Here is a 25,454-nt window from a genome sequence, read left to right on the forward strand (position 1 = left end):
ACCCTTATAACTCCCTAACAAAAAAAAATTTTGTTTCCAAAATTGTGCTGATGTAAAGTAGACATGTGGGAAATGTTATTTATTAACTATTTTTCATGACATATCTCTCTGATTTAAGGGCATAAAAATACAAAGTTTGAAAATTGCAAAATTTTAAAAATTTTCGCCATATTTCCGTTTTTTTCATAAATAATCGCAAGTAATATCGAAGAAATGTTACCACTAACATGAAGTACAATATGTCACGAAAAACAATCTCAGAATCAGCGGGATCCGTTGAAGCGTTCCAGAGTTATAACCTCATAAAGTGACAGTGGTCAGAATTGCAAAAATTGGCCTGGTCATTAAGTACCAAATTGGCTCTGTCACTAAGGGGTTAAATAAACAGGTCAACCACTCAAACATAATTGTTACCCTATTGATTAAAAACAACAGATTATAATTCCATCTCCAAATTTTGTTGTAATCCTAAAGGATTGCATACTTTTGCCACTCACAGATGTGGTACTGGATAATTTTTCTGAATAAAAAATGACAAAATGTACTATTTTGGCCTATTTGTTTGATTTAGTTTTCTTTGAGACTAATGTGAAAATTTGATGTAGTTTTAGATCAGATTGATGCAGAAATATGGAAAATTCGGAAAGGTTTACAAACTTGCAAGAACCACTCTGTCTATAGATCATTTATCCCACGGTGGCTCAGTGGATAGCAATGCAACCTTTCAGTGCTGAAGTCCTGGATTCAAGTCCCACCAAGGACAATATCTGCAAGGAGTTTGTATGTTCTCCCCGTGTTTGCGTGGGTTTCCTCCGGGTACTCCGGTTTCCTCCCACATTCCAAAGACCATACTGATAGGGAATTTAGATTGTGAGCCCCAACGGGGACAGTGATGATAATGTGTGCAAACTGTAAAGCTCTGCGGAATATGTTGGCGCTATATAAAAATAAAGATTATTATCTAATTTTTATCTGTTTATCATTTTATAATTTCCTATCTCTATCATTCTAGCAGCTCTCGGGAATGGTCAAGAAAACTGACACAAAGGATAAAACCTAACTGTAGCAAGAAAAGGAAAGTCTCCCTTCTGTTTGACCACTTGGAGCCACAGGAACTAGCAGAACACTTGACGTATCTAGAATTCAAATCATTCCGTCGAATTTCTGTGAGTAAACTAAAATATGGCAATGATATGGGGGATTTGTCTCCGGACTATTTCAGCTGTAGAGTATCTTTTAAAGCAATGTTCTGTTAATCTGCCTGCACGTTTGACTAAGTATCCATTAGCATGACTAAGATAGGTAACCACTAGCAAGACTACATGAGAATAGGACTTTTTGGAGGACAATTCAGTTTGGTACTATAGGAGGATATACAGGAACTACTAGGTAGGAGATAGGCTTCTTTGATCATGCGTTCTTCTTCCATCACCAATACCATTCCATATAAAAGAAAAGTATATCGCACAGTTTTATATGTTATTCCACACACAAAAAAATGTCATCTTGATATGTGCTGGTTAGAAAGGGATCAAGATGAGACTTTTTGTCCTTCATCTGGGGCCTGTAGATTCATCAAATGTGCTGGGAGTTATCTATATTTCATCTGCTCATGCCATGTGAAAAGAGCTTAAAGATGCCCATACACATTAGTGACGACTTTAAGGCTAAGGCTTCTTTTTTTAAACGACACCCATTGAAAAATTGTTTTAGTCACTGGTGAAAGAGTGTCATTATCTTTAAAGAAGTCATCTGTGTTTAAAATGTTGGTCTTTGGAAAGAGCGTTCCAAGAAAGATTGTCCATCTGGTGTCATTAAATGTGTTTGGCAACATCGGTGAAATGATTGTTCATTAGATAATCATTGAACCATACATCAAGTGTGTGTAGCCATGTTCCCATGAGAGATTATACAGTGGTGGGTTATAGCTTCTAAAAAGCCCCAAAAGTTAGTGGTCTTGGAGCTCAGCCATATAAGTGATCGGAGCTGCAAAACTAATCATAGTCAATGGACAAGAGTAGTGCTGATTCTTCTACTAGTTTTGGAAAATTGGTTCTTGACAATATCCAAATCTGTGTAGACAATTGTGTAAGTGACTACTTTGGTCTTAACACTTTTAAATACTACTCTTCTTTAACTCCAATACCTTTAGAATTTGTAGAGATGATGACGGTAGAGCTAAGTCATTAGCTCTTCTAGCTGCACGTTCCTGTATTTCAGTATCTCCATAGTCTTAGATCAATCCTTGACAAAAACAAGCTGAAGCATAGATTAGAACGATATACAATAATGAAATTTAGGAGACCCATCATCTTTTATGAGAAGTAACTTTTCATTACTGGGGCACTCAATATCTGAAGGTTTTGTGAATACTTTTGTAGTTTCTAAATCTTTGATATCCCATATGCTCCAGTCATTTTGGGTCATGTGCTAAATATGTTGGGTAGATCATTTAATGTTGGTTCTTTATAAGAATACGGATTTCTATGGTTCTTTTTTAGTTTTCTGACTATCAGAACTACATTGTGAATGGTTGCGTAAAAGATAATCCCACAATGGAACGGTCAATAGCTCTCTGCAATGGGATTTCTCAGTGGGTTCAACTCATGGTCTTGAGCCGACCAACTCCACAGTTACGAGCTGAAGTTCTCACCAAGTTTATTCATGTGGCTCAGGTAAACAATGTCCACGTTTATGTCCACGTGTCCAGGTATATACAGCTCAGGACACCAATATCACTTACTTTCTTTGTCCTTACAGAAACTTCAGCAGTTGCAGAATTTCAACACGCTGATGGCAGTCATTGGAGGTCTTTGTCACAGCTCCATATCTAGGCTTAAGGATACTAGTTCTCATGTTTCTCATGATGTGCATAAGGTGAGTACTAAATTAAACAAGGATACGTACAGAAAATGGACTGTCCTGTCATATTCTCGTGCTAATTGAAAAGACTTGATGGCATTACAGCGAGAATAACTGAAAACTCTTGGGGATGTAAAGACAAGTATGAAGCTAGTTGGCATTCCTTGGCCCTTCACGTAATATGCAAGCATTAAATAAACATATGCATTTTTTTGTAGGTCCTTAATGAAATGACAGAGCTCCTGTCCTCCTGTAGGAATTATGATAATTACCGCAGAGTATACAGTGAGTGCAGCAATTTCAAGATTCCCATTCTTGGGGTGCACCTGAAAGATCTGATTTCTCTCTATGAGGCCATGCCTGACTTTCTGGATGAGAAGCAAATCAACGTGCCAAAGTTGCATTCCATGTACAACCATATCAATGAGCTCATCCAGTTACAAAATATAGCGCCCCCTCTGGATGCTAATATGGATCTCGTACATCTGCTGACTGTAAGTAAAGTCTACCTAAACTACCATATTCTGGCTAAGCCTTCAATTTTCCACCACTGTAGTAATCTCCTATTTTAAGCGGAAAGGGTCTGAGCTTACAAAAACATGGCTTCTCTCATGCAGAAACAGGGCCATGCTTGCTTAGCCGCATTCATTTACACTGGTTAAAGCTACAGTTCCAGACCCAGTCTATGGACAACAGTTACACTATATGTAAAACAAAGCAACCATGTTTTTGTAATCTCATTAAAAAAAACCTTTAACTCCTCTATAAAGGTCATGGCCAAAAGTTTAGAGAGTCACACAAGTTTTGGTTTTCACAAAGTTTGCTGCTTCAGTGTTTTCAAATATTTTGGTTGGATGTTTCAATGGTGCCTGGAGTACAATTATCAGCATTTCAAGAGTTTTAACACTTTTATTGACAAATACATCAGGTTTATGCACAGACTCAATATTTCTAGCATTATTCTTTATTTTTCAAGACTTCTTTTCTTCATCCTGGCAGCTGGATATCAGCTTCTGGGCTAAATCCTGACTGATGGCCGAACATTCTTGGATAATGAGATTTGGAGTTTCCTGGCCATGGATCCAAAACCGAACCACTATTTATCAATGTTTCCCTTGTGACATGGTCTGGACATGCTGGAAAAAGCAGTACTCATCACCAAATTGCTTATTCATCTTTGAAGATATTTAGATCTCACTGTTCATTCAGGGCAGCATTCTAAAGGTAACGTCACACTCAGCGAAGCTGCAGCGATATAGACAACGAGCCGACCTAAACTAGATCGCTGGAGCGTCGCTGTTTAGGTCGCTGTAGAGACGTTAAACACGGCAACTCCAGAACGATGCAGGAGCGATCCAGTGACGTAACGGCGACTCACTTCTCGTTCTCGCTGGTTGTTAGCTCCATGTCAAACAGCCGGAGTGTACCGATCCGACACACATCTAGGGGCCCTGTGCTCGTTGCTGGCGTTGTTGCTTTTGATGTCAAACATGACGATACACGCCGACCTGGCGACGAAATAAAGTTCTGGACTTCTAGTTCCGACCATCGATGGCACAGGGGGATCCAGATCGCTGCTGCATGTCAAACACAACGAGATCGCTATCCAGGACGCTGCAACATCACGGATCGCTGTCGTTCTCTTTGCAAAGTTGCTGAGTGTGACGGTACCTTTTAAGCAAAATTGTGAGTGAGCCCAATTCATGGATGCAAAGCCCCCACACGTGAATGGTCTCAGGATGCTTTACTGTAGACAGGACACATGACTCATAGTAGTGCTCACCTTTTCTTCCCTGGACAATCATTATTCCAGATATCCGAAACAGTCTCAAGGGGGCTTCATAATAGAAAATAACTTTACCCCAGTCATCTGCAGTCGAATCCCCGTACTTCTTGCTCAATTATTTTCTCCAATTCAGATTGTTTGGGATATCTGGAAAAATAATTGTGTGGAGAAGAAACAATGATTGATATCATGAGTCCTGTGTCATACCAACAGTAAAGCATCATGAGACCATTCATATGTGGGCTTGCATTTTGTCCAGGGAAGTGGGATCACTCCAAATTTTGTCTATCACTGCCATGAAGAAATAATAGAATCTAATTATCCTCGAAGAGCAACTTCTCTCAACCGTCCAGGAGCAATTTGGTGATGAGCAATACCTTTTCAGCCATCAGTTAGACTTTGGCCCAAAATCTGATATCCAGCTGCCAGGGTGAATACCAAAATTTGTGTCGGTCTCAAAACTTTTGGTCAGGACTATAGTTCTACCTTACAGTCAGTAGAGTCCTCAGCTAAGTTCTTCAGTCCCAGAACTTTGAATAGAGCGGCCGTAAACACGAGTGACCAACTATCCATTCAGATGGGAAACATGGGACTTCCATTATTGTGAAAGGTGAGGGTCCCATTGATGACATACTTATCACCTGTCCTAAGCACTGATTATGGGAAACCCCTTAACCCTATAATCCTTGTCACATGGTCTTCTACAGCCATGCCAGCCTGTGAACAGTTACAACTCCCGAATCCAGTATAGATCTTAAATAGCCAAACATCCAGCAGTCATGCTGTTGATCATGTAGCCATAACTCCAGTAGCCAAAGCTCATCCTCAATAGCCATAACTTTAGCAGCAGTGATATCTGTTACATAGCCACGTAACACATCAACGGTAACCAGCTATGCTGCCCATTAACGACACCAGCAATCACATGATCCTTGTCCCATGGTCTGTGAAAGGAACATTAGGAAATATCTATGTAGACTTCCACAAATACATAAACCCACTGTGTTGTTGGCCTAAGCAAACAGATAACTGCTTTGTGTGATGTCTAAATTGGATTTAGGATTTAATTTGTTGTCCTAGTTAACACCAATATATTAATTTGCACTGTTTTTTTTTTTAAATAAATGTAATTCATTGTTCTGTTTTCCAGCTTTCCCTGGACTTGTATTACACAGAAGATGAAATGTATGAGTTGTCTTATGCGAGGGAACCAAGGAATCATCGGGCTCCAGTAAGTGTAACTGAGGAATTTTAAGAATGTGCTAAGAGTTTATATTGCTAAGTGCTAGAAACTAAAATACATTTACCGTACATCTCGGCACTAAGCGACTGCTGATCAGGAACTCATTTGATTGGCGATCATTTAATTGCTTGTATACCGCACCTCCAAAGTGCACATAACGATCAGTATTGGGTCATTTAGTGCGCATAAGCTTGGCAGCACATGTCCTATTTCCACAGGATGATGAGCTGCTGAGAACAATGATTTTTTTTTTGTGCAGAACAAAATATAGTTTCACCCGACTAACGAACGTTTTGCTCGTTTATCGGGTAATCATCAGCCTGTTTACACCGCAAGATTATGGTGCAACTGGCATTCGATTGTCTTTCAGTTTAAATGCCCCTCTATATACAAGTTGGTAAGATACATACATGGCCAAACATTGGAGCAAGGAGAGGCAACAGGCCCCTGAAGTGAAAGGCAGGAAGGGTAATAGACTCACACTGATGGAGCAGTACACATGTGACATCGGCAGATGCAGATTCTGACGGGTAACTCTATACTTGACCTGTTTGGCAGAAAGTACTAGAATTGTGTGTTTACAATGGATAAAGTCCTTTGTTGAGATAAGTTTGAGCCTGTGATTACATAAATGTTCTCTCTATTGAGGTCAGCTAGAATTTCAGCTGGAAAGTTGTCAGAGCATACATTACAGCTATCACTTGTATAACACTCATTACTTGTATAAGCAGATGCCACAGATGAAATGTGATTCAGATGATGATACCATAACCTACATATTCATGGGCGACCGAAGGTGTAAATATATAGTGTAGAGCGCCGTAATAAGATACAATGCAGTAAGGGAATCGTTTATAATAAGTGGAATTTAAAGAGTAACCGGTGTTTTAATTTTTGTTTCATAAATCAGTAGTACACGTGAAAATAAGCAACTGTGTAATGGATTTTATCAATGAGATTTGCTTTTTCTACGCCAAAATTAATCAGTCATTATCAAAACTCTCAGTTCTGGGGTAAAATCTGTATTCAGTGAAGACGGAATGTTACATTAGTGAGATAGGAGATGGCAGTTGGTGCTCATATGTAGATAAGAGGAGAGGAGCCAGAGGCAGAGAAAGAAGCAGATTTCTCTGATAAGATATATGACAAAGCTGTTTACTTTCATGTGTGCTATTGATTTATGGAATAAAAATTAAAACAATGGTTCCTCTTTAGCAACTGTTACTTCTACATTCAGAGAATTTCTACCTTTGCAGCCATTTTATCAAGTATACTACAAAATTGTCATACAACTAGTTCACTCTTTTACATGAAACACCTTTTGAAACCGTAGGAACAGGTGTTTAATGCCCTTATTTCAGTAGAAGTGTTGCAAACACAAAAGTTTAGGTATGAACACATTGTTCCTTTCTTGCTCACGAGAAGGTACAAATCTTAATAGTTATGTGTCACGCTGGTGGTTGTGGACCCACTGTGCCACGGGCTGGGCTTACCCTGGCGGGGCATGACTAAAGGGCTACCTGGTGTGCACTAGAGCTCCTGATGGTGGAGTTAAGGTTGATCTGTAGGTAGCCACCAAGTACCACTCCAGAGCAGTCCCCGATACTGCAGCAGCTGACCTAAAGGGTCAGTGACACAGATAAAGACTAGGCAGGACAACACACTGGTGTAGGTTCAGACAGTGCAGATTTTGGTAACATGATCAGGTTACTAGCAGGACAATTACAGAGATTGGATTAGATAAAGGCATTCTGGGGCCTAAAAACTAGGAAGGAAGTACAAACTGTCAATATACTAAAGTTGCTCAGGCACCTCCCAACAGGTGAAGGTTCCTTAACTACTAAGTGCCTTCCAGCAATTGGCTACGGACACATTAGGTTTGCGTGCGCTGTCTCTTTAAGAATCAGACAGCGCATGTGCGCCCTATGCGTGCTGCCTGGAGACCTGTGTGGCGTGCGCAGTGCTTGGGACATGGGAGCCGGAGCAGAGGATGTGGCTGGGTGGCCGGGGCGGTGAGCATGATGGCGTCCCTGCCGGAAGGGAGTAGAGTGGGCATGCATTATGATCCGTTAAGAAGTGCAAAGCTAGGCAGTTGTCTCCAGGTTGTAGGTGCAGTGTCTTAGTAAACCCAAACAATGCAGAAAACGCTAGTAGAAGTAAACTAGGTCATGACCACCTGGATATAAGAAGTCTGTCTTGTTGTTCTGAGGGTGGGTGCGTCCACCCACATTAGGTCAGTAGGGCTTGTTCTGCCACTGCTCTGTGCCAGACTTTCCTCTATAGTGCCCATATATCTGTCAGGCTCCTAACCAACCCTTCATGACCTCGGAGGCTGTAGAACGCTTTGTGTCAGCTTGTCTGCTTTCAGTTCTGCATGACTTCAGAGCTCCACACTCTTGGCTTGGCCCTTTTTCACTATCTTTGGCTTTACATGCTGTTCTGTAGGAGCGTTCTCAATTTCCCCACATCAGAGGACCTGGCCCCTCATGGGCGGTGTGCACATAACAAGACTCCTCTTTTGTTAGAACCCACTAATTTTTATTGTCTAAAACAGCTCCCTAAGCAAAGGGTTTAAAGAGTACAATACTATCTTCTAAGAACCTGACATCTAGGCTTGAACTGTTGAAAATATTATGTTAAAGGTTGTTACATATATGACAATTAAGAACCTTAGAGGACCTGGTGGAAAAAGGAAAATTGTTGAGAAAGTTGGTTTGAAAGCTAGCAAAGAAAGCACTTGCCACATCCAATTGTCTCCAGGCAGAGATGGTGACAAGTGGATTGACGGTTTCATCCTGTACTATACACCACACACTGGAAAAAACTGGGTAGTATGGGTAAAGGACACTCTCCTGATTGTTGGGTATAAAAAACCGACTGAACTTTGTCTAAAGTTACACAGACAATCCAAAATCCTGGAAAAAAATGTTGTATAATCAGATGATGCCAAGCTAGAGCTCTTTGAATGCCAACGTTGCGTTTATAGACTAAATGAAGCCTACGAAAAAAAGTACTACACTACTAATTATGAGCCATGGTGAAAATCCATAATGATATGGGGCTGCCTCTTGAACTGGAGGCCTTAGGTGTGTTGCAGAAACAATGAAATCATGGAATTGTCAGAGATTTTTCGAGCTAAATGTCCTTCCAAGTGTAAAAAAACTAGGGTGGTTCTGAAGACAATGGGTCCTAAAGTAGAATGACACAGAGCACACATCCAAAATTATAAAAAAAAAATGGTTAACCTGGTTGACTAGTTAATTTTTTTTTTTACACTGGCAGCAATGAGTCCTGATAACAATCCAAGTGAAAATCTCTGTAGAAAGAGAAAAACTGTCCCCGATTAATCAATACTGTAGCTTTTCTCGCCGATCTTGATAACGTGGTGCGGTAGTCAGAAGCTCCTGATTCATGAAGCGGTCCTCCTAATTGAGCTTTTGACAAGTGACATCTGCCTCTGAGCACCATGCAAGAAATCTTACTCCAGTCCCCGATTGGAGTAAGATATCTGGCGTAAGGAACAACTCCTCATGAATTAGACAAGCTGTGATTTCACCCCTTGCAGGACCTCCATCCTGCCCCAGCTCCACCCATTTTGGTGGAGCTGGAAGAAACTGGCATGAAAAAGCCAAAAGTTGCCAAATTTTTGAACAACTCTGAGTTACCCCAAAATTTTGCGACTTTTCAAAGCAATTTACTTCACAATTCTGACAAAATTGCTTTGATAAATCAGGACCGATGTTTCTTTTTATTTCTTTTCCACATACGGTAACTTCATGTATGGTGGCGGGTCAACTGTTAGTTAAGTGTTTTAGACATATTACCGTATTACAATATTCTAATCATACAGTTGGTAAATAGACGCTTATGCCTGAAGATGGCAATTTTTGTTAATAATAATCAAGGCTGCCAGTAATGTTCACAGCTACATATACATTTCCTGAATTTTACAGACACAACACAATCTCATATGTACCTGGAAATGATTTTGCAAATCCTGAAAATTAAATTAAGCTTGGTGTAAATGATGGTATAAATAGCTGCAGTTTTTTCACACGTTGGCTGCTCACAAATACAGATATAATATGTGATAAAACTGGAGGTGGATCTAGTTGGCGAGAATTATAACATTAGCTATCACAGTGTTGAGAACAAAGATCCATACATAGGTAACGATAGCAGAGACAGGGCAGGGAGCACGACTGTTCTTCCTATTCCTTCCTATTCTTGCTCATCTGTATTCACTGACTCATTTCTCAGGGTGACCCATTAAAAAATTTCTGATCGGCTACGATCAGTGGTCGATTAATACACTAGAACAGACTGACCGCATTTCCATTCATACAGAGCGATTTTTAATACGACTGTTCTGTGCGTAAAGAATATAATTGTTCTCGGCAGCACACAGGACAATGTGTCGCCAAAAAGTTAGCTTAAAATCAATTACCGTAATCCAACAAACTATCGTTTGCTCTTTCTCAGGTGATTTGCGTCCTGTTAACACTGGCCAATTATGTAATGTAAATGCATCCGTACCGTTATAATCAGCTATGGAAACATAATAATTCGACTTTCTAAAGAAATGTACCTTAATCTATCTCTACGCAGCCTGTTACCCCCTCCAAACCCCCGGTTGTCGCAGATTGGGCATCCGGTGTCTCCCCTAAACCAGATCCAAAAACAATCAGCAAGCATGTGCAGAGGATGGTAGATGTAAGTACACGTTCCTGATTTTAACCTTTACCATATAAATGCTGCTAAATCTTTTTGGTTTAGTATAACAAAGTTTTCTTTTGTCTTAGTCCGTATTTAAAAACTACGATCTGGACCAAGATGATTATATATCCCAAGAAGAATTTGAGAAGATTGCTGCCAGCTTCCCTTTTTCATTTTGCATCATGGATAAGGACAGGTAAAATCAAATGTTACCAGGCGTCTAACATTCTATACTGTAAAAAAAAAAAAAAGAAAAAAAATTAAATTGTTCAGTTGTTCTGGATAAAAGTATGACTCTTGGACATAGGCTGTGTCTGGTTAAATAGTGGCGATAAAATAAATTATCTACTCCTCAGAAACCCCTTTTTTTGAGCTGCGTTCACACGTTTTCAAATATCGTGGCAAAAAAAAAAAAAAAAATGCACCATAGCTGCAACGTGTGAATGCAGCCAAAGTAGTGAGCCAAAGCTATGCGTGGATTCAAAAGGAATGGGAGTTTAAAAAAAAAGGAAGAATTCAAGTAAAGAGTAACCACAACGTGGCCTGGAGCCCAGCGGTGGCTGGCCACTGTGGGGAGGGGGGTTATACTGTTTAACAAGCAGTCCCTTGATTTTGTAGGGGGAAAGCAAAATGAAGAGTTGACTTTACAGGCAATTAAAGGAACGTGTTACCAGAAAAAAACGCTATTGACCTACAGATATGGGGTTCATTTACAGGTTAATAGCGTTTTTAACTTGCCCGGTTTCTGTACTTAGCCGAATGCTGCTGTGAGAAAATGAACTTTATTCCCCCTTGGCGTTTCAGTTTTAGTCATGGGTGCGATGCCGTTGGGGGTTCAATCACCCCTCTGAGAATACAGTGTAGCGTCTGTAACTATAGGGCCAGTCACATGTCCATGATTTTTCACTGACTGAGCAGTTTGCAGAAAATCACGGAGAAATGTCTGATTTTGATCCAAGGGCCAATGAAAATCGGCAATGAGGTTTTATGGATTAATGAGAAAAGTGACTTCTGAGTGCAGTACGATTTTCACAGACTGTCAGAAAGGAGAAGGGGGATAAACTTTTTTTTATACTCTACCAACGAGAAAAACTTAGGGTACTCAGGTCAAACTCTGATTAAAAAAAATATCAGTCGGTTTTTCTCGCATGTGAGAAAATCGGACATCTGAATGTGGCCCAATAATTTGTTTTCCTCCTGGATCAAGTTTGGTTTTTAGCTTATCACACTGGATGTGTGATTCCAGCCTAAAACAACTACCAAAGTGGAAGCAAAAGATGCAAACTATTGAGCTGAATCTGATGATTAGTTTCCCAGTTGTCAGGGTACAAGGACCTAGCGTTCACCTAGTCAATGGCTGTCATCTGATCTTTGCAGGGAGGGTCAGATCAGCAGACAAGAAATCACAGCATATTTCATGCGAGCCAGCTCCATATGTTCCAAACTTGGCTTGGGTTTCCTACACAACTTCCAGGAGACCACCTACCTCCGTCCAACGTTTTGTGACAACTGTGCTGGATTTGTAAGTATTTTATCTTTACCTACTGATAAGCAAGTACAAAGTGCATTCTAAAATCTGACTGCATAGTTTTACTGCATAAAAATTTCCAATTTTATGGGTTTTTTGACAGCTTCTTCACCATCCTAGGTGGGACTACCTAATGTGTGAACTTGTAAAATCGAATTGGCAATAGCTGCTGTATGTAGAAGAAACTACCACTATAGGGATCATTGATAATTTGAGATGAGTAAACATGAACTTATATCTTTGTGGTTTCTACCCGATAATTCGTGTCAGGTGCTAAACATCGAACATGCACTTCTCCCAGAAGTCCGTTGCAATGATCGGGGTTCTGGGGGAAGGAGAGGTAGAGAGGGAGAACTTTCAAGCTCAAAAGTTCCAGGTTCCTATTTGAAATAGGTTTGAGTTCTAGTTGGGGTACAGTTCTGGCACCCGAACCGATGCTTTGAATAAAGTTTGGGTCGGTACCAGAACTAGAGTTGAGCGAATATGTTCGGAATCAGTCACCGAATCTGAATTTGCCATATTAGTGCTGATTATAATATGAATGCATATTAGCGATGATAAGATGTGCAAACTGTAAAGCGTTGCAGAATATGTTAGCGCTATATTGCTGCTGAGGGGAAAGAGGAAAAAAAAAATCTCTTTAAATCTTCAGCTTAGGCTAGTTTCACACAGGCGTTTTGAGGAGCTGTGGAGGGCTGCGGACTTCCTCCGTGAAGTCCCGCCCTCGGCCGCTAGCTCCGCCTACTTCTGCATGCGGCCTGCGTACCTATCTTTAACATTAGGTACGCAGGTCGTGTGGCTGTATGCGGATGCTTCCGCATGCATCGTTTTGACGATGCGGAGAAAATGCTACCAGCTGCGTCCTACTCCGGTCGCCGCATCGTCAAAACGACGCATGCGGAAGCATCCGCATACCGCCGCATGACCTGCATCCCTAATGTTAAAGATAGGTACGCAGGCCGCATGCAGAAGTAGGCAGAGCTAGCGGCCGATTGCGGGGCTTCACGGAGGAAGTCCGCAGCTCCTCGAAACGCTAATGTGTAACCGGCCTTAGCGAGTGTAAACTGAGCGTAAGTGCAAACGGCGGTAAGTGTGTGACTTGAGATTCAGTGACTTTGGATTCAGGGAGTTTCCAAGGGAGGAATTATTGAATTGCTATCTGTGTTTTACTGATACTTTCTCAAAAGTCGAGTCGAGTGAAATCGACCGATTATAGCGAAAAGTCGGGGATCGACCAAAACACGAAACCCAATGCAAAGTCAATGGGAATTTTTTTTTCCTCCTCTCTCTCTCTCTCTCCCCCCCCCCCTCCGTCCCTGAACAGAAAAGCTGGTGTTACACATTGCAAATCGCTACAGCACACAAGCGACAAGATGGCGATAGGCGTCCACGCCCCTAAGACCTATGTCATCACTCTGCCCACGCTCCTTCATTGGCTGAAAAAATGGCGCCAAGCGAGTCATACGAAACGCGACTTTGGCGCGAAAGTCGCGTACCGCATGGTCGACCCCATACAGGGATCGGGTCGGGTTTCATGAAACCCGACTTTGCCAAAAGTCGGCGACTTTTGAAAATGAACGATCCGTTTTGCTCAACCCTAGTGAGCACGTTGTGCATTTGGAAGCCCAGATTCTGGATCTAAATGTGCAGCTGGCAACACTGAGATCCATTGACAACATGGAAACGAGTCTTCTGCTCACTGAGCAGGCACTCAATGGGATAGGTGAGGGGGGGGGGGATGGTAGGATGGAGCTGCAGGACAGTGAAGCAGCAAGCTGGGTGACAGTTAGAAGGCCGGGTAGAGGGAAGAGTGCCAGGGAGGCTAGTCCTGATCTGGCACACCCCAATAAGTTTGCTAAGTTGGCAGATGAGGGGGGTGCTAGTACAGGGGTAGCACTGCTGCAGCCAGGCATGTCCTCTGAAAGCTGAAGGAGTGACTGCTACAGTAAGGAGGGAAATAGGAGAGTAGGGCAGGTCAGACAAGTGCTGGTAGTGGGGAATTCAATTATTAGGGGAACAGATAGGGCAATCTGTCACAAAGACAGGGATCGTCGAACGGTGTGCTGCCTACCTTGCGCTCAAGTCCGACACATCGCTGATCGGGTTGACAGATTACTGGGAGGGGCTGGTGAGGACCCAGCGGTCATGGTGCACATTGGCACAAATCACAAAGTTAGAGGTAGGTGGAAGCTCCTTAAAAACGATTTCAGGGAATTAGGCTGCAAGCTTAAAGCAAGGACTTCCAACGTGGTATTTTCCGAAATACTGCCTGTACCACGTGCCACGCGAGAGAGGCAATGGGAGATTAGGGAGGTTAATAAGTGGCTCAAGAATTGGTGTAGGAAGGAGGGGTTTGGGTTCCTGCAGATCTGGGCCGACTTCTCAGTGGGCTACAGGTTCTACGCTAGGGACGGGCTGCACCTCATTGGGTAAGGTGCAGCTGTGCTGGGGGGAAAATGGCTAGAAGGTTGTAGGAGTGTTTAAACTAGGGATTGGGGGAGAGGATATTCATTTTATAGGAGGGGAAGATAGTGCAGATAGAGACCTGGGCACAAATAAGGAAGTTGGGGGTGGCGGTGGCATGGGGGGTGGGGTTAGAACAATTAATAATTTAAGAAAGAATAGAGGTACAGAGATACATAAAATGTGTGTATACTAATGCCAGAAGCCTCGCCAACAAAATGGACGAATTAGAATTAATGTTGTTGGAGCATAATTATGACATGGTGGGGATATCTGAAACATGGCTGGATGAGAGCCATGACTGGGCTGTTAACTTGCAGTGTTAGTCTGTTCAGAAATGACCGAATGGATAAGCGAGGGGGAGGTGTGTGTCTATATGTAAAATCATCCTTAAAACCCATCCTGCGTGATAATATAGATGAATCTAATGAAAATGTAGAGTCCCTGTGGGTGGAGATAAGGGGAGGGGGAAAAATAATAAATTACTGATAGGGGTTAGTTATAAGTCTCCAAAAATAATGGAAGCAACAGAGAATATCCTCATAAAACAAATAGATGAAGCATCGACTCAAGGAGAAGTCATTATTATGGGGGACTTCAACTAGCCTGAAATAGATTGGGGAACGGAAACCTGCAGTTCAAGCAAAGGTAATTGGTTTTTGAGAACTATGAGAGACAATTACCTTTCACAACTGGTTCAGGACCCAACAAGAAGGGGGGCACTGCTAGACCTAATATTAACCAACAGGCAAGACCGCATAGCAAATATAAGGGTTGGGGGTCACTTGGGGAATAGTGATCACATAAGTTTTCATGTATCCTTTAATAAGACGTGTAGTAGAGGGGTTACAAGGACACTAAACTTCAGGAGGGCAAATTTCCAACAGATGAGAGAGGATCTTGGTGCAATTAACTGGGACGATATCCTGAGACATAAAAATACACAAAGAAAATGGAAGACGTTTATTAGCATCCTGGATAGGACCTGTGCACAGTATATACCGTATGGGAATAAACATACTAGGAATAGGAGGAAACCAATATGGCTAAATAGAGCTGTAAGGTGCGCAATAAGTGACAAAAAGAAAGCATTTACAGAATTAAAGGAAGTAGGTAGTGATGAGGCATTAAATAAATACAGAAAATTAAATAAATTCTGTAAAAAGCAAATCAAGGCAGCAAAGACTGAGACAGAAAGACTCATTGCCAGAGAGAGTAAAAATAATCCCAAAATATTCTTTAACTACGTGAATAGTAAGAAACTAAAAAATGATAGTGTTGGCCCCCTTAAAAATAGTCTCGGTGAAATGGTGGATGAGGAAAAAGCCAATATGCTAAATGACTTTTTTTCATCAGTATTTACACAAGAAAATCCCATGGCAGACAAAATGACTAGTGATAAAAATTCCCCATTAAATGTCACCTGCTTAACCCAGCAGGAAGTACGGCGGCGTCTAAAAAAAAATCACTAAAATTGACAAATCTCCGCGCCCGGATGGGATACACCCCCGAGTACTGCAGGAACCAAGCACAGTCATTGATAGACCATTATTTTTAATCTTTAAAGACTCCATAATAACAGGGTCTGTACCACACGACTGGCGTATAGCAAATGTGGTGCCAGTATTCAAAAAGGGGACAAAAACTGAACTCGGAAATTATAGGCCAGTAAGCTTAACCTCTACTGTGGGTAAAATCCTGGAGGGCATTCTAAGGGATGCTATGCTGGAGTATCTGAAGAGGAATAACCTCATGATCCAGTATCAGCACGGGTTTACTAGGGACCGTTCATGTCAGACTAATCTGATCAATTTCTATGAAGAGGTAAGTTCTGGACTGGACGAAGGGAACCCAGTGGACGTAGTGTATATGGACTTTTCAAAAGCTTTTGATACAGTGCCACACAAAAGGTTAATACATAAAATGAGAATAATGGGGATAGGAGAAAATATGTGTAAGTGGGTTAAGAGCTGGCTCAGGGATAGGAAACAAAGGGTGGTTATTAATGGAGCACACTCGGACTGGGTCGCGGTTAGCAGTGGGGTACCACAGGGGTGAGTATTGGGCCCTCTTCTTTTTAACATATTTATTAATGATCTTGTAAGGGGCATTCAGAGCAGAATTTCAATATTTGCAGATGACACTAAACTCTGCAGGGTAATCAATACAGAGGAGGACAATTTTATATTACAGAATGATTTATGTAAAATAGAAGCTTGGGCTGATAAATGACAAATGAGCTTTAATGGGGATAAATGTAAGGTCATGCACTTGGGTAGAAGTAATAAGATGTATAACTATGCGCTTAATTCTAAAACTCTGGGCAAAACCGTCAATGAAAAAGACCTGGGCGTATGGGTGGATGACAAACTCACATTTAGTGGCCAGTGTCAGGCAGCTGCTACAAAGGCAAATAAAATAATGGGATGCATTAATAGAGGCATAGATGCTCATGAGGAGAACATAATTTTACCTCTATACAAGTCACTAGTTCGAACACACTTAGAATACTGTGTACAGTTCTGGTCTCCGGTGTATAAGAAAGACATAGCTGAACTAGAGCGGGTGCCGAGAAGAGTGACCAAGGTTATTAGAGGACTGGGGGGTCTGCAATACCAAGATAGGTTATTACACTTGGGGCTATTTAGTTTGGAAAAACGAAGGCTAAGGGGTGATCTTATGTTAATGTCAAATATATGAGGGGACAGTACAAAGACCTTTCTGATGATCTTTTTAATCATAGACCTGAGACAGGGACAAGGGGGCATCCTCTACGTCTGGAGGAAAGAAGGCTTAAGCATAATAACAGACGCGGATTCTTTACTGTAAGAGCAGTGAGACTATGGAACTCTCTGCCATATGATCTTGTAATGAGTGATTCATTACTTAAATTTAAGAGGGGACTGGATGCTTTCTTGAAAAGTATAATGTTACAGATTATATATACTAGATTCCTTGATAGGGCGTTAATCCAGGGAGCTAGTCTGAGTGCCGTATGTGGAGTCAGGAAGGAATTTTTTTCCCCAATGTGGAGCTTACTCTTTGCCACATGTTTTTTTTTTGCCTTCCTCTGGATCAACATGTTAGGTTAGGCTATGGGTTGAACTAGATGGACTTAAAGTCTTCCTTCAACCTTAATAACTATGTTACTATGTATATAAAAGTAAATAATAAATGCAATCAATAAATGAAAACTGAAAAAAAAAACCACAAAATATGTTTCACTATCTGGTTTATGTTTTTTAAAAAACTGTGTAGATGATGTGTAATTGAGGCTGAATTCCCATGTCCTTAGCTAAGTTCTACTGATTGGGCAGTGGGTGTACCAAAGTTAGGACCAAGGAAACACAATTAATGCCAATGGTTAGAATATCCTTTTGATGACAAGCAATTAAGAGTTGACTAAAAAAAATTAAATGTTAGATCCTATAAGAAAATGGCCAAACTTTTATAGAAAATCAAATGTAATATTTATAGGATCATTCTTAAAAACATTCATCATTATATCAAATAAAAAGTTCCAGAAAATTCAGCACGATAAGCGAGTCTCAGGGAACTGGGATCTAAACCCATAAATAGCCATCATATAAATAAATACAATGAAAAGACATAGATATTATAACCAAAATGTGCAAATGCTTTGGTATATTTAAAACATAATCATGTGGAGTTAAGTCGATTGAATATATTTAATCATGATTGTATAGAAGAAAAACATAATTCATAACTCACCAGATAAATACATAACAATGCTATCAAGTCAAATAGATGTAAATTACAATTAATGACCAATACCAGTCTTCAGGAAGCCACACCCTGACGCGCGTTTCTCACAGCTTCCTCACAGGAGACAAGTGTTCAGTGGAAATGGATTAAGTTGGAATAGCAACTCCAACTGACTGTTATTTCTTGTATATTTTCAGCTTTGGGGTGTAATTAAACAAGGATACCGCTGCAAAGGTAAAAATTCTATTACTTTATTTATGTCTGACTGACTGTTCATGTATACCTGCTGGGTGATTGTATATTACTATATAGGATAAGACTGATTTACAGTTGTTTTGAATCACATAGCAAGACCCAGTCCAGCAGCCATCTCACAAGATTTCTGATTTGCTGGTTTGGCGAAACATCATGACACACATGCAGAGTCGTGCCAGGATGGCTAATCAAAAAAGGAGCCACGGTTCTGGTTCATTAATATAGACATAGGGATTCACTATAGGAGGAATATACATTGTCACGAACATTTTATCATATTTATTACAGCAGTTATATATCGTGTGACACTATAATTGTCAATGTGGGGAAACAAGGAAGTCCCACCACACCTACATATACTGTATGTAGTCAAGGTGTGCCCTAGCTACCAGTGCGGACTTGCTGGAAATGAGGTGTGTAGCTATAGCATGGATTATTCATTGTTGTCTTCTGTGTTTGTGCACAGACTGCGGGATGAATTGCCACAAGCAATGTAAAGAGCTGGTTGTGTTTGAATGTAAAAAAAGGACAAAGTGCCCCTCAGGAGACAGCAGTATGTCACCGGACTCCGGACAGACTGACGTTTCATTGGCCAGTGGCAAGGGGATGACAAATGGTGAGCATCTTTCTTATGGAAGTACAAATAAAAAAAAAAAAAGAAATTATGTGATTTAAGATGACCCGTCGCTAGCTCAAAAGAGTCCAGTTTTTGCTCTTTTTTTAATTGAACTCCTCCCCTGAGTAAGTTGTTGTTTTTTTTCTTACTCAGAGCAGCCTTATTACACGCCCCCAGAGAGTCCTGTGAGCCATGCCCCCAAGGAAAGACCATCAAAATTAGCGCTAAAAAAAAGTCCAAAACTCTGCAACCGTATGGCAAATCTAAAAAAACAAACAAATAGAATAATTGGGAGCTGCGTTAATAAGATAAGAACAAAAACTGGCTACTCTGACCTACCTTTATACCTTTCACTTGACAACAATTTTTTTATTTATTTTTTTTTACTTTTGCAGACTGCTCAGCAGACGAGGATCCGTTTCCTTACACAAATGGAGAAATAAGTGACCATACGGAAATCAGCAAAGACAGGACAATCATGTTGATGGGCAGCTCGGCTCAGAAAATCTCTGTACGGTTACAGCCGGCTGTGAAACATCGCGCCACACAGACAGATGACTGTCCTGCCAGCCCTTCTTTAATCATTCCGGCCATGCACCGGAGCCGTACCCCAGATCCCTCATTAAACCGCAGCTCATCTCCTTGTCCCAGTCCAATGCTCGTGAGGAAGCGGGCATATGCTAAGTGGGATAATAAAGACTCTGTTAGGAAAGCACGAGAGGAAAGACGAGGAATTAAACCCACAACACAAGAACTGGAAAGAGTAAGTGTTATACCATGATAAAAATATGGTAACAACCAATATGGCCACCATTAAAGGGAATGTATGATTGCAAAATAACCTAATGTTTAAACCAAGATTTTTTTTTTTAAATGTTAAATGTTTGAAACTTTTTTGCGAACGCTTTTTTAAAACTTTCTATCACTTTCTATATTTTAAAAAAAAAAAAAATCCTGAACTTTGTTAAAAAAAACAAACAAAACAAAAGACAGCACTCGGACCAATGTTATTCAATGTGTTCAGATGAGCGATTTTTTTTCATTGACGAATCTGCATGTGAAAAAAAATAGCAGCCTGCACTACTGTAGTTTCTTACGTAAATCGGATGAGACTCGCACATTCAAATCTATGGATGTGCAAAAAAAAAACAAAAAAAAAAACAGATGTCATAAGCAGCCACAGTATAGCATGTGCTTTTTAAGGACACACTGAAATCGTTGTGGAAATGAGTAATAGCTGCTGCTGAGGCTCTAAAAAACGGATTGTATACAGATTGCATAAGTGAGAAAAAATAATAATCTCACATTTCTGGATGAAACTCTGAATGATTTTTCTATACGTCATGTGAACCTGGCCTTAGAGAAATGAAGCTCAGTCCTACTCCGTCCTACAGTGGCTTGTGAAAGTATTCACCCCCTCAGCTTTTTAACTATTCTCTAACTCAGTGGTCCCCAACCTTTTTGACCTTGAGAGCCACATTTCGCACTGAGAGAGGGTCGCGAGCCACATTCAGCTTCTGAGAGGTGGTCACGAGCAACATTCTGCTTCTGTCTTCCTTAAAGTTGTGTCAACCAAAGCCACCATTACGGATATAATGATAACCGAAGCTTTTCCACAGAAATCACTCCAAAGCAGTACACTGAGATCCAGAGGTTCCCACAATGCCCCAATTCAGTATTATCCCATCAAGGACTCCCAACACACTGTTGCATCCAGCTTTAAGAACCTCGTCTAATAGGTAGTATCATCCTCCAGCATACCATACCTAAAACATCTCTAAACCCCTAAGACCAGTATATGTGCATCCAGATCTGCTCTTCTGTGCAGGGCAACTCACAAAATTCACCATTTTGAGATGTTCTCTTCATACCAGTTTGCTAGACATGGAGCTAATGCACCAAGCTGGCAGACAGTCACGAGCCACAATTCCTGGGACCGCGAGCCACATGTGGCTCCCGAGCTACAGGTTGGGGACCCCTGCTCTAACTCATTCAGCTGCGGCAAGAAAAACTAAAACTCCGAGCACTAAAAATACTCGGAGGACCCTCGAGCATGCTCGAGTAACGAGCATATTCGCTCATCACTTACCAGCACTAAATAGTCCAAGTTGGTGAAATGACAAGAATATAGGCGTAAATTTAATTTATAGGCTCAAACCACTAATAGTTGTCATGTTCATATGTATTTACCCCTTTTGTGATGAAGCCCCTAAAACTTTTTGGTGCAAGCAATTATCTTCATAAGGCTGGGGTCACACTTGCGATTGTGATATGAGAAACTTGTGCATCAATACCCGGCAATCGGACTGGAGTGTGCGGCTACATAGAAATACATGCAGCCGCACACTCCGGTCGCGATTGCCGGCGGCAGTGCCGGGTATTGATGCGAGAGACTTGCGCTAGTTCTCGCATCAAAGTCGCAAGTGTGACGCCGGCCTAAGTCACATGCTTGGTGAGAGGAAGTCCACCTGTGTGTAATTTAAGTGTCTGTCAGTATATACACCTTTTCTGAAAGGCCACAGATGCAGCAATAATAATAATAATAATAATAATAATAATTTTTATTTATATAGCGCCAACATATTCCGCAGCGCTTTACAAATTATAGAGGGGACTTGTACAGACAATAGACATTACAGCATAACAGAAATACAGTTGAAAACAGATACCAGGAGGAATGAGGGCCCTGCTCGCAAGCTTACAAACTATGAGGAAAAGGGGAGACACGAGAGGTGGATGGTAACAATTGCTTTAGTTATTCGGACTGGCCATAGTGTATGGCTCGGGTGTTCATGTAAAGCTGCATGAACCAGTTAACTGCCTAAGTATGTAGCAGTACAGACACAGAGGGCTAATACTGCATAAAGTGAATGAGAACATGATGCGAGGAACCTGATTTTTTTTTTGTGCAACACCATTAATCAAGAGGCACCACTAGCCAAACACCATGAAAACCAAGGAGATCTCTAAACAAGTTGGTGACAAAGTTGTTAAGAAGTCAGGGTTGGGTTATAAAAAAATAAATAAATAAATATCCCAATCTCTGATGACTCCTGATGCACCATCAAATCCATTATCATTAAATGGAAAGAACATGGTACGACAATAAATCTGCCAAGAGAAGGTGGCCCACCAAAACTCTCAGCCTGGGCAAGGAGGGCATTAATGAAAGAGGCAGCAAAGAGACCAAAGGTAACCCTGAAGGAGCTGCAGAGTTCCCAAGCTGTGACTTGAGTATCTGTCCATATGACCACAATAAGTCGTGCACTCCATAGAGGTGGCCTTTATGGAAGAGTAGGCATAAAAAAGCCTTTACTTACATGTAAAAACTGGAAGGATCATTTTGAGTTTGCCCAAAGACATGTGAGAGACTCTACAAATCTAGAGAGGAAGGTGCTGTGGTCAGATGAGACCAAAATTTAACTTTTTGGCCACCAAGGTACACGCTATGTCTGGCGCCAAACCAACACAGCTCATCATCCAAAGAACACCATCCCCATAGTGAAACATGGTGGTGACAGCATCATGCTGTGGGGATGTTTTTCAGCAGCAGGGACAGGGAAAATGGTCCAAGTCGAGGGGAAGATGATGCGAACTACAGGGATTGAGCAAAACCTGTTTCAATCTGTCAGTGATTTGAGTTTGGAACGGAGGTTCACCGTCCAACAAGACAATGACCCAAAGCATACTGGTAAAGTAATGCTCGAGTGGTTTAAGGTGAAATGTGTAAATGTTTTGGAGTGGCCTAGTCAGAGCCCAGACCTTAAGCTATTGAGTTTGTGGTTAGACTTGAAGATCGCTGTTCACCAGAGGAAAACCTCTAACTTGAAGGAGCTGGAGCAGTTTTGCCTTCAGGAATGGTCAAAAATACCAGTGGCAAGATTTGTAAAGCTCATATAGACGTATCCAAAGTGACGTGCAGCTGTAATTATTGCAAAAGGAACTTTAGGGGTGAATAGTTATGCACATTAAAGTTTTCGGTCACTTTATCCTGTATGTTGTTTGCTTCACAATAAAAAGAAAACCAAATGTTCACAGATATAGGCATATTCTTTACATGAACTGATGCAAACCCTAAAGAGAACAGTGAAATTCCAGGTTGTAAGGTAGCAAAATATCAAATATTGTCGGGGGGGTGTTGGTTTAGGGAATACTCTTGCCTTTACTTTTGGATACTGAAACCTGTGCAGGACTCCTCTCCAAGGTAACTGAATTGTTAATGACACGGCTGTAGGGAATTGACCCAAGGTTTATAAAAGAGCAATGAGAACAAAATCTAGTCCCTTCCGCTACAGTGGCGGTCTATTCTTTCCCAAGTAATATGACGGGGAAGGTTCAAGACCAAGCATCTTAACAGCTCTAACTGTTCTTTTTATCCCTCTTTATTACAGGAGAGATCATATCTGAAGGAGGAAAACACGAGTCTCAGGATCCAGCTGAAAGATGCTCAGAGACGAATGGAAGCCTTGAGAGCAGAACTCAGAAAATACATTCTGGATAGTGAACCTGTAGAGAAGGGATCATAGCCATAGAGACTGGAAGGCTGCATGGCCCCCGTTTACTATAGATAATAGCTACTCCGCTGCTTGAGTGGAGGATGAGGGTGCTTGTAGGATCCCTACAGATGGAGTATAGTGTGATAACTCCCGGTGGTAGCTTAGCAGGAGATACCTGTGTTATACTGTATAGAGTTGCAATTGCACAGTATTCAGCGTTTCCTCGAGGGGCAGCTGGTAAATCTCATAGTTTTCGTTAGATCTTGTTACCATTCATTGTGCATACAGATCTGGGGGTGATGGCTATGGAGAGGCGATGTACAGCGTTGATTCCTTTCGGAAGATGTGTGATGTTCCTCTTTACCACCTGTAAATCACGTGTTTTGCTTCTACCTGCCCGGCTGGCATCAGACGTAGAGGTTGGCACCATGCACCCCTGTACAACACCTGTGACAATGAGCGCACTCCATAAATACTCAGACCTCAGTAAGGTCACTACCGTGAGTTTCAGGACGTTTCGCTCCGGTTCTTCTTTTCATCTGTGCCGATTACATTAAGTTAAATGTATTAGCTGTGCAAATGGAACATGGTTTAAAAGCAGAAATCCAGGAAGCTGAAATTTGGGGTGCTTTGTCCCCCAGATCAGATATCAGCTTTAGCCTGCAGCTGTGGCATGCAAGGACCAAGATGATCATAGGAAATGGTCTTGTTCAAATAGTATCTATGATAAGGTAAGCATGCTGCGCCTGTGCCGTAATCAAGGCGTCAGATTAGGCTGGGATTTGTAGTTCTCCTCTAGATGTGTGGGTCACAGCAAGCTTGGTTTAGAGCTTCTCATAGACAGATAGCCGGTAGGTCATCTCCAAGCAATAAAATAAAAAAGCCATATACTGAAAATCTATGGAAGTGAAAATTTGACATTCTACGAGCAGAGGTCCTCACTTGGTATAGGTTTCCATACTGATGTCAGTGTTACCATTACCGGCCATTATGTAAATAGCAGCCTGTAAGAAATGGTAGTTATTGTGTGTGAATAGCTAGAACTGACTGCTTGCCTGGACTTATGTTTTATTTCATCCCATTGCTGCTACTCTGTCTGTATTAGGTGCAGGTACTTGTGCCAGTTCTGGGAATCTCTGGGCCATAACCCGATAACCTATGTAAATATTGTATAGTTTTATATGTTAATATTGTCAGTTTTATGTCTGTTATTTAATTACAAGTTGATCTGAAGTCGGTCACTTCCAGGTCCAGAAAGTTAAAACAGGTCATTGTATTCGTTTCAGGATTTCTGTATTTGTTATTCTGGTCTGGGGAGGGAACGGGGATGTCAATGTCATAGTAATAAAAAAAAAAGGCAAAAAGAGCTCTTTGACTATTGTTGTGTCCTGTTGTAATACTGGTGGGTGTGGACTCACTGCGCCATGGGCTGGCCTTACACTAGAGGGGCGTGACTAAGCAACTACCTGGTTTTCGCTAGAGCCTCTGGTGGTTGAGGATAGACTTAGCTACAGAATGTCACCAGGTATCACTTCAGCGTGCAGGCATGTAAGACCCAGGAAAACTGAATTTACGGATTTGAATATCCCATAGGAGATCCTCTCGGTATGCAGAGCACTGATCTACAGCATAATGAATCAAACAGGTTTACAGCTGCATCATTGCTTGACTGTTGCCTCCATTGTGTAGGGAGCTGAAGATGACGGATGATAGCCTCATGAATGAAGTTGCCTGTGGAGCTGGAATCCAGATTGGCAGAGACG

At 41.3% G+C, this 25,454-nt stretch overlaps 1 protein-coding gene across 3 annotated transcripts in view; it reads left to right on the forward strand.

The window, feature by feature from the left end:
• The window catches only part of RASGRP1 (RAS guanyl releasing protein 1), a 67,797-nt gene extending 42,740 nt beyond the window's left edge, over positions 1-25,057 (forward strand). For 2 of the 3 annotated variants that reach the window (XM_069732478.1, XM_069732484.1), the window contains exons 6-17: positions 1,013-1,166; positions 2,502-2,675; positions 2,761-2,877; positions 3,081-3,356; positions 5,799-5,879; positions 10,500-10,604; positions 10,694-10,803; positions 11,985-12,129; positions 18,522-18,558; positions 19,046-19,195; positions 19,591-19,958; positions 23,587-25,057. In XM_069732478.1, the coding sequence (XP_069588579.1) occupies positions 1,013-1,166; positions 2,502-2,675; positions 2,761-2,877; positions 3,081-3,356; positions 5,799-5,879; positions 10,500-10,604; positions 10,694-10,803; positions 11,985-12,129; positions 18,522-18,558; positions 19,046-19,195; positions 19,591-19,958; positions 23,587-23,721 (1,852 nt within the window). In that variant the 3' untranslated portion in view covers positions 23,722-25,057. The remainder of the gene's footprint in view (positions 1-1,012; positions 1,167-2,501; positions 2,676-2,760; positions 2,878-3,080; positions 3,357-5,798; positions 5,880-10,499; positions 10,605-10,693; positions 10,804-11,984; positions 12,130-18,521; positions 18,559-19,045; positions 19,196-19,590; positions 19,959-23,586) is intronic. The other variant, XM_069732488.1, reaches the window with a different exon arrangement.
• The last annotated feature ends 397 nt before the right edge of the window (positions 25,058-25,454 follow it).

This window comes from Ranitomeya imitator, chromosome 1 (genome assembly GCF_032444005.1).
Source record: "Ranitomeya imitator isolate aRanImi1 chromosome 1, aRanImi1.pri, whole genome shotgun sequence".
Classification (NCBI taxonomy): domain Eukaryota; kingdom Metazoa; phylum Chordata; class Amphibia; order Anura; family Dendrobatidae; genus Ranitomeya; species Ranitomeya imitator.